Source organism: Dendrobium catenatum, unplaced genomic scaffold (assembly GCF_001605985.2).
Source record: "Dendrobium catenatum unplaced genomic scaffold, ASM160598v2 original_scaffold_71536, whole genome shotgun sequence".
Lineage (NCBI taxonomy): Eukaryota > Viridiplantae > Streptophyta > Magnoliopsida > Asparagales > Orchidaceae > Dendrobium > Dendrobium catenatum.
Window position 1 is genome coordinate 1,559,171 of NW_021389983.1, and position 9,580 is coordinate 1,568,750.

The window sequence follows — 9,580 nt, forward strand, 5'->3', positions numbered from 1 at the left end:
TGACCCGGCAACCCGCCGGGTCAACCCGAACCCGACCCGTTTTTTAAACGGGTCGATTTCTGGAACCCGAAGGGTTCAACCCGGATTTTCCGGGTCGGGTCCGGGTCGGGTTTTCGTGTCGTGTCAAATATTGACACCCCTATCTAATACCTCTACTTTCCTAACTGGGTCATCAGAAGGACGCCATTTTATATGACCAAACCATCTAAGGCGACTCTCTCTAATCTTCCACCGGAGCTACTCCAACCTTTTCACATATATGCTCATTTTGTATCCTATCTCTAAGGGTAAAGGCGTAAAGCCACTCATCCACCTGAGCATCCTCATCTCTACAACACTTAACTTTGATGTGAAACATAATTGCATGGATGAATTGTTTTAAGGAATTTGCACAGTTAATATTCCTAGAACAAATAATTATATCTTAATGGTGAATTTAAACAACGCAATAAAACACAAAGAGCGGTAAGACAAGTTTAGGCTAAACCAAATGTTTAAAAGTTAAGATCGAAAAATAGCCAACTTAATCTACGTTGCATGCATGAGTGGTTTACAACCATAATCCCTAAGCTAACAAGGAGAATAGTCACTATGAAGCAGGCCACTCACTCACTTTTTTAAAATATTAGGCTTTAGCGGATAAGACTAACACGATTCCAGTGAATCAATTGATTCCACAATTCGATGCAACTAGGAGAATAAAAAAATAAGGAAAAGAGTTCACCGAATGCTGGGTTTGGGACTTGGAACAGCAATCAGAAGATCTTCCCGGGCAAGGCAATGGCCCCTTTTGCCTGAATTTTCTTTGGACAGCAACCTGGATTCTATTTGGAGAAGTGGGGCGGCAGCAGGAGGGCTTCTGGGCAGCAGAACAGCTGTTTCTGCTGCTGGAATTCTTTTGGACAGCAAGAGGAGGATTGATAGCAGCAAAATTGTTGATCTATCTTAGCTAGAATTGATGGACAGCAAGTTGTTTGGTCTTAGGAAGATTCTGAACAGCAGTTTTCAATGTCCCAAAGTTCAGGACAGCAAATCAAACTCATCTTCTTCTCTTGGCTTCAACAAACATGAGAGGCCTAGGGTTTTCCAAGGTGAAGAGGCAAAAGGAGAGGGGCGGCCAGGGAGGGAGAAGGGGAGGGGAGGTTTGGGTGTGGGCTTGGATTAGGTTAAAAGAGGGGAGAGGGAAAATAATCCAAAAATCTGAAATTAATTTCAGATTTTAAGTGAATTTGGCAGGACTTAATTTGAATTTTGAATTCAAATTAAAGTGGGAGGGAGCCTTAAAAGGAAGCAATGAAATTAAGCCCATTTATGGGTAGGCCGACGGTATGAAGAGGAGGGAGGGAGTTGTGGGGAGAGTTTTATGAGTTTCCAAAACAACACATGTGAGTTAGGAAAGGTATCATGAAATCCAAGTTAATTTGAATTTCAAATATATTTGAATTTATACACTTTCCTAATTAATATTTTCAAATAAGGAAGTTTTTGAAATTTGAATTTCAAATTTCAAATTGAGGAAAGGGAATATGATGCAATCAAAAATTTGGGAAGGGACCCAAATTTTTTATCACAAAAAGAAATGACTTCCTAAATAAAATAAAGACACAAAATGCTCAAAAGGATACAAATAAACCACAAATAACTTCACTTTAATATATAAAAGACTATTACAACTTGGACACTTACAAATGACTCAAACAAGACACCTAAAAAAGCTTTCATCCATTAGAAGAAGGATACAGGTGAGGTGGCACTTGCGGCGAGACGAAAGAGGTTAGAAGCCAAGACGAAGGGTGGAGAAGCTCGCAAGCCTTCCTAGAAGAAGAGAAGAAGAAGTGATGGAACAAGCTCGCAAGCTTTTCCAACAAAAACCGCAGATTTACATCTCCAAAAATCATTCACATAACCATTCTAAACATTCCAAAACAACTACTATTTATAGACCAAAAGATGGAATACAAACAGCCACCAAAAAGCAACATTTAAATCCAATAAAATAGAGAAATAGAAGGCCATAAGTCACCAAGAAGAAGGCCAAAAGACAGTCAAAAACTGCAGTAGAAAACTGCACAGAAAACAGTAAAAATCCCATGGAATTCCCCCCAAGTAAGGCCAACAGTCACACAAACAGCAGTCCCAAACGGCACAGCAAACAGAGCACCAAAGCCACGGCAAAAAGACCCCAACAACGACGGAAAAACAGCCCAGCATGGGACCCGAACAGTCAGCACAGCAGGCCCATTTGGTACAGGAAATAGAGAGGAGAAGGCCACCGGAACCAAGCAAAAATTAGCAAAACCGAACAATCCAGCAGAGAACCAGGGAGCCAACCGTGGGAACCAAGGGGCCAAGGCATGGGAAACCAAGAGCCATCCACGGGAACCAAAGGGTCAAGATCCACCATAATGAGCTTCAATAAATGAGCTACCTTTTAGTTCAATAAATGAACTAAAAAACAGCTCATAATCAGCTAACTCCTTGACATTAATGAGCTAGAGAAGTCAAAAATCAAATTTTTGGGTTTGATTTGACCCCCCCTGCCTACATCAGACTCCCCTACTTGAAAAACTCATCTCCCGATAAGTTGGCTTTACATTTGACTACCAATAACTACTATGACTCACAAGACTCACAATAACTACCATGACTTACCAAAATTCACTCGACAAATTGACTCATAAACCTAGGACTTCCTAACTTGATCTGATAACAAAATGATGCAATCAAAAATTTGGGAAGGGACCCAAATTTTTTATCACAAAAAGAAATGACTTCCTAGATAAAATAAAGACAAAAAATGCTCAAAAGGATACAAATAAACATAACTTCACTTTAATATATAAAAGACTATTACAACTTGGACACTTACAAATGACTCAAACAAGTATCTCACCTAAAGAGCTTTCATCCATTAGAAGAAGATACATGTGAGGTCGCATTGCGCGAGACGAAAAAGGATAGAAGCCAAGACGAACGGTGGAGAAGCTCGCAAGCCTTCCTAGAAGAAGAGAAGAAGAAGTGATGGAACAAGCTCGCAAGCTTTTCCAACAAAACTCGCAAGTTTACATCTCCAAAAATTATTCACATAATCATTCTAAAACATTCTGAAACAAATACTATTTATAAACCAAAAGATGGAATACAAACAGCCACCTAAAAGCAACATTTAAATCAATTTAAAAAGAAAATAGAAGGCATAAGTCACCAAGAAGAAGGCAAAAGACAGTCAAAAACTGCAGTAGAAAACTGCACATAAAACAGTAAAAATCCCATGGAATTCCCCCCCCCCCCAAGTAAGGCCAACATCACCCAAACAACAGTACCAAATGCACAGCAAACAGAGCACCAAAGCCACAGCAAAAAGCCCCCAAACAGCCACGGAAAAACAGCACAGCATGGGACCCGAACAGTCAGCACAGCAACCCCATTTGTGTACAGAAATAGAGAGGAGAAGGCCACCGAACCAAGCAGAAATCAGCAAAACGAACAGTCCAGCGGGAACAAGGAGCCAACCGTGGACCAAGGGCCAAGGCATGGGAAACCAAGAGCCAGCCGCAGGAAACAAAGAGCCAACCGTGGGGAAACCAAGGGACCAAGGCACGGGAACCCAGCAGCCATCCACAGGAACAAAGGGTCAAGATCCACCTAATGAGTTTCAATAAATGAGCTACCTTTTAGTTCAATAAATTAACTAAAAAATAGCTCATAATGAGCTAACTCCTTACTTGACAATTAATGAGGCTAGAGAAGTCAAAAATCAAATTTTTGGGTTTGATTTGAACCCCCCCCCCTTTGCCTAGATCTAAATAATAAATCCAATTTGATTTATTTTGAAATTGAATTCATGATTGATATTTTCCTAATTTGGAATTCTCCTTTTTATATGGAAAGAATTTGAAATTCGAATTTGAATTTCAAAACAATTCAATTTTTTCATCTCACGCTTGAGCTAAATTAGGAAGTCATTGTGGTGATTGAATTCAACATAATGAGGGGGAAATTATGAGGGGGCCGGCGGCAAAGGGGAAGGAGGAGATGGCGTCGGGTGAGGGGAAGGGGAAGGGCTTGGGCTGTCGATGCGAGCTTGAGGTGGTGGAGCTAAGCAGGACTTGGGGGGGGGGGGGGGATGGCCGGTGGTGGCAGGGGAAGTAGGAGCCGGTGATTGGGATGGGAAAGAGAAGAAAAGAAAATAAGATAGATTAAACCACGAGCCGCGGACTCTTCCAACGACTGGTGGGCCTTGCTCTTGCTCACCTCGAGCTCTCTCTCCCTTCTCTCTAGTGCACTCACAAGAAGAAGAAGAAGAAAAACACATAAAATTTCATTATCAATTCATCATCACAAAATACAAAACAACTAGCCTATAAATAGGCCTCATGACAAGAAAAGAAATAAAAAACTAAAATGTCCTTCGGGCTACAACACTACATGACCACCCTTAAGAGTATAACGGGAAAAACAACAATATAAAATAAACTAGTACATAAAACATATAAATAAATAACTCAAGATCATAGTCGTTGATCTCTGATGTCCTCATAATTCTTCCCAGGTGGGAGAAAACTCGACTCCGTCGAGTGGGTGTCTCAAGAACTCTCGTGTATCTGAGTCGATCAGATGTATCTCCTTGCACTCTGATCATGTATCCTCTAACTCTGGTGTACCTCTCCACCTCATCAGCTATCTTCTTCGTCCACCCTCAATTGTGGAAATAATGTCATCACTCGAAATCATGTCAACCTTCTCTGCTATAGGTAATTTGAGAATATTTAGGGAGAGGAGGTAGGCTGGGGTTCTCATAGGGTGGGGTCACACAAGGCTCAATTTGAAGTGGAGGCGGTGGGTTAAACTCTGGACCCTCATAGGTTACTAAATCTTCTATGTTAATAGAGGGATGAATGTTGAACTTTGCAGGCAGATTCACCACGTAAGCATTGTCATTGATTTTATTGACTATTTTAACTAATCCCGCACTTCTAGCATGTAATTCCTTTACAGTTCCTTATGGGAATTGCATCGGACGAATCCGCACTGTCGCTAAATTACCAACCTCAAAAGCTTTAAATTGTCGTTTTTGAATTTAGCATAAAGTCCATAATTATTATTGTTCTGTTTCAACTAGGCATGCAACTTCCTTAAATAGTTCATGCGGATGCGATGCAAATGCGGTATGTTTTTAGGCAAGGTAATTTCAAGACTCAACAAAATAAATAATGTTGTGATGCAAGAGACTCAGTGTGCATGATGATTGGATGTTGTAATTTCAAGACTCGCTGAATTACCAACTCGACTCAGTGTGCATGATGATTAGTATTTATATTTATTATTGTTGTTATTATTATTATTATTATTATTATAAAAAATCAAATCAATTTAAATTCGAACATTCTAATAGATGTAAGCCCTAACTCATAGAATATGCAGGTTTTATCGTATTTTTCCCAAGTGAACATCACTTAAAAAGGAAATCTACAAAAAATTAAAATAAGAACTCAACCAAACAAAAAGAAATTCACATCTCATACAGGAGATGACTCCGAGATAGCAACAAAGTTATCCAAATATTCTCTCCTCATTGGCAGTCGAACTATATTTTTTTCCAAAAATCTTTAGCAAATGAAATTCCGATAATTGATTTGAAAAAAAAAATTTAAAAATGAAATAGCATGTTGCCTGAAAACCAAAAACTAGATGAACCAAAACAGCAGCAATCTAAACTTAAATTGGTAGAATTTGAGCAGGCTGGAGTTCAATGCAAACAATAAAACCTTGTAGATGCACAATACACAAGATTTCTTCTCTCCAGAACACCATCAACACGAAGGCAATCAACCTACAATATTTAACAAAAATAACCATAAGTTTTGGTGGGTAGATCATACAACAACATAACTTACATGCATGTTTTTTCATTGTCCAGAGCAAATTATGAAGTGAAGCCGTAGAAATGTAAAAAACTAAAATCATGCACAACTAACCTAACAAAAAAATGGACGATCCAGCAAGTTTTTGTGAATAAAAAATTAATAAAAATCTTTACATCGAATGGCCAGAGATTTTTAAGCAATTTAATGCCAAATTAATAATGCATAGCCACTAAACAAAGCTATAAATAAAGTTATAGAAAAACCAAATATAAGAAGATTAAACCCCCAGGCAAAATCAAAGGTTTCCGGTTGATCAAAAATCCCCATTCAATCTGGACAATAGAGTGTAAACAATAGGAATTGCATAATTGTAGAAGAAACAAGTCCTACACTTAGAAAACAGGTGTGCATAGCATTTTCTATAATTTTCACAATAAAAACTTTAAAATGATAAAGAATAAATGGATTTGACATTTGACTAGTCAAGCCTCCATTTGATGCATAATCTCTCAATTTTTTGCAGTCATGAGTAAAGTAAATGATATAAATATAGCAATTAATGTATAGTAGCAATTAAGGATTTGCTTGGTACAATTATGGTGTTATTTATATGTTTCATGAAATAAACAACTCTATTCTCGCACAGTTGGGACAAGCTGCAATTATAAAACCGCTCTATTCTCACAACCAAATTTCCATAACAAACCAAAACTATCTTTTCCGAAAAAAGATTGGAGAAAAATTCTACCAAACCATGCCTAAGAGATATTGTCATTATTCAAGAGACAGGAACAAAAGACTTTAAGCCCTGCAATTGAATATGCCTCCCAAGTTTTGCAAAAATGTAACTACCCGATGTGGCATAGAGGAAGGATTGATAAAGGAAAAGTGAATAAACCTGCCAAGGATAAAGTTTTGTAATGCCTTTCTTTGAATATACACCAACAAGTTCAGAAGGGAGCCAACTGCTAAGCTGCAAATAATCCCTCAAAGGGACAGAACTAGCTGGTGTGTTATTTTCTTCATGGTATGCTTGAGCATTTGACCTGGTTTCCAACATTTCGGCATCTATTCTTTCCTGTAAAGCAGAAATTGAACGAATAGAAGACAAGTCATTGCATGATGGATTAGCTCCATTGACCTGACCCAAAGAGACACTTTTCCCCGTGATTCCAACAGAATTGGAAGCATCAGGAACTGGTTTATGCAACTTTCCATCCAACAAATGCGCATTACTTGGGTTCTGATTTGTATCAAAAGCCTTTCTGTATGCTTCACTTTCACAACTCTTATCATGCAATTTTTTATCATTTATGAAATCACCAACTATGAGCCCAGCTCCAGCATTGCTAACAGAATTAGCTCTGTCCAGAAAGCCCTTATCAAAATTCTTGTTGGTATCATTCTCCTCGTGAATAAAATCAAAATGCCTTATTGGCAGAGGTGACACTTCATTCTTTTGAATGACAGCAGGTGGCATTTTAATTTCTTCAGTTATCAACTCATTAGGCTTCATAAAAGAAATTCCTACACCATTTTGAGCTTCTTCCTTGACAATCTCTAGCTTAGAGATATATTCAGAATTCTGATGAGCAACACAAGACAAGGCGTCTTTCACAAAAGTTTTGAGAGAACCATCACTCGTTGAAACTAGTGAATTTGCAAGTAGCCTTTCAACTGGAACAATTAAGCCATCAGCAACTTGAATTGCCTCATTCCAAAATTCTTCCCCTGGCGATAACCGGGAACTTCTTGAGGCTGATTTAGGGGTTCCAACGGATGAAGCAAGCGCAGTAAGCCCACTCTTTATTAACGTTAAATCAGGTGTTTTACTGCATCTTATTGAGCTAACATGAGAAGTATCAGCCATGTTAATTTCTTTGAGATCATTACATCCTGACTCCTGCACGAGTTTTACCACATCGTAGGTTACAAAGGCGAAGAAGGAATAAAATGAAATAAAGTACTACCTCATCAATTTCTTTGCACTCATTACCTCAGAAGCATTATTACTTGTATCTGGTCTTCCATCAAATGTATCTGTGATGCACTGCTTTTTACTGCAGGTGGATAAAAAAAAGGAACTGCCATCTCTTTTTTTTCCTCTAGCCTCACTTGTCTCCGGTAAGGCTGATTGAAGATCACTTATCAAACAAAATTTGACATATTCAGGGTTAATTTTTAAGAATACCATAAGTTACTGATATTTTATGCAACTATAACCAAGTATATCTCATAATCTACAAATAATGCGAATAGTGGTCGATAAATGCTGGGTTAATTTGTCATAGATGCAAAAACATATAAGAATTACCTGCAATACAAAGAGAGGAAATCATTTGCAAACTTTTTGAGCTCCAAATTACCTCCACCTGATTCGGAACCCCCTTCCTCTTTAGAAGGAGCATCTGCACTGATAACATCACGGGCAATCAAAGTTTCAAAATGAGCTCTTTTTTTATCATTACAAAGACCCTCATCCTTCCTTGAGTCGCCTGTAGACTCCAAAGAGGGCAAAGAACATTTCTTCGCGATGTCAGAACCCAGACCAATCTCCAATGTCAAATTCCTCTTGACCGAACCGGGACGGGAAGAAGCGTTTTCAGGGTCAGGGTGAGTGTTTGCATCCGGAGATTTAACCAAATATCGCACTAGAGTGCCCTTGGGAGACCCGGAAAACGAGGTTTTTGGACCTTTCTCAGATTGTTTTTTCTTGGAGGCGAAGAACTGTTTGATTTTGGATGACAAAAAAGGAATAAAAACAGGATGGATTTCGTGAATAAGACGTGCTTTCGTGGAAAAGAAGGAAACTTCGTGAGAGAAGATGAAAGACCTGATTAATTCGTGCTCGAGGAGAGCCCGAGGACATCATCGAGGGGCAGGAAAGCAGCCGGCTTCGATGAAAGACAAAGACGATGCAAGCTTCTACGTTGAAAGAGTGAAAAAATACACGGGGAAATGTTGCTGCGCTCCTACCGCCATTCTTTTGAACAAACGAAGCCGCGCTGCGAGCTTCAAAACAGGAACAGGCTCCTAATCGGCTGTTTTTACTAGGGTTATTTGAATAAATTTTGCTTTGTTTACATAAATAATGAATAAATTTAAGAAATTATAAATAGCTATAATGATTAACCATATTTGACAAATAATGACAATATTTCTTTCCAAATGGATGTCTTAAAAGGCCTGATATCATTATTAGAGTTTGATATACAAGTTTAACATTGTTAGTTTGATAATTTTATATTTGAACATTAAAACTTTAAGTCACTCTGTGCAAATAAATATTTAATATTTAGGATATATACATATATTAGGATTTTAAAAATCATGATATGTATGTCAAGATTGATTTTACTTAATTGTGAAATAAGATAAATTGTCTCCCTTTATTATAACGTTTTCAAGCTATTATATAAAGATCAAATTACATATCATTTTATATAAAATGATGTAATAGTGTCAAATTACAGGTCATTTTACGCAATAGTGTTTCAATTGATTTGATGCAAATAGTAAATATGTTTAACAATTTTAAATCAATCGGGTGACTATCATAATAAGAACAAACACTCTAATGCTATCATGCATGCTTGATAGATCATATGATCACATAATATTATATTTTTATTAGTCTCGATATGCAATCACATGCTGCATATAGAGTATTGCTTCATCATTATTAGAACATATCGACATTAAGACCAAATGTT

At 37.9% G+C, this 9,580-nt stretch overlaps 1 protein-coding gene across 4 annotated transcripts in view; it reads right to left on the reverse strand.

Moving 5' to 3' along the window:
• The window catches only part of LOC110108933 (helicase and polymerase-containing protein TEBICHI), a 76,234-nt gene extending 67,454 nt beyond the window's left edge, over window positions 1-8,780 (reverse strand). For 3 of the 4 annotated variants that reach the window (XM_020839793.2, XM_020839791.2, XM_020839792.2), the window contains exons 1-5: window positions 8,701-8,780; window positions 8,182-8,594; window positions 7,864-8,011; window positions 6,766-7,770; window positions 5,769-5,833 (exon numbers count right to left, since the gene is read on the reverse strand). In XM_020839793.2, coding sequence (XP_020695452.1) covers window positions 5,769-5,833; window positions 6,766-7,770; window positions 7,864-8,011; window positions 8,182-8,594; window positions 8,701-8,739 — 1,670 coding nt within the window. In that variant the 5' untranslated portion in view covers window positions 8,740-8,780. Of the gene's footprint in view, window positions 1-5,768; window positions 5,834-6,765; window positions 7,771-7,863; window positions 8,012-8,181; window positions 8,595-8,700 lie in introns of those variants that run through there. The other variant, XM_028691801.1, reaches the window with a different exon arrangement.
• Between the last annotated feature and the right edge of the window lie 800 nt (window positions 8,781-9,580).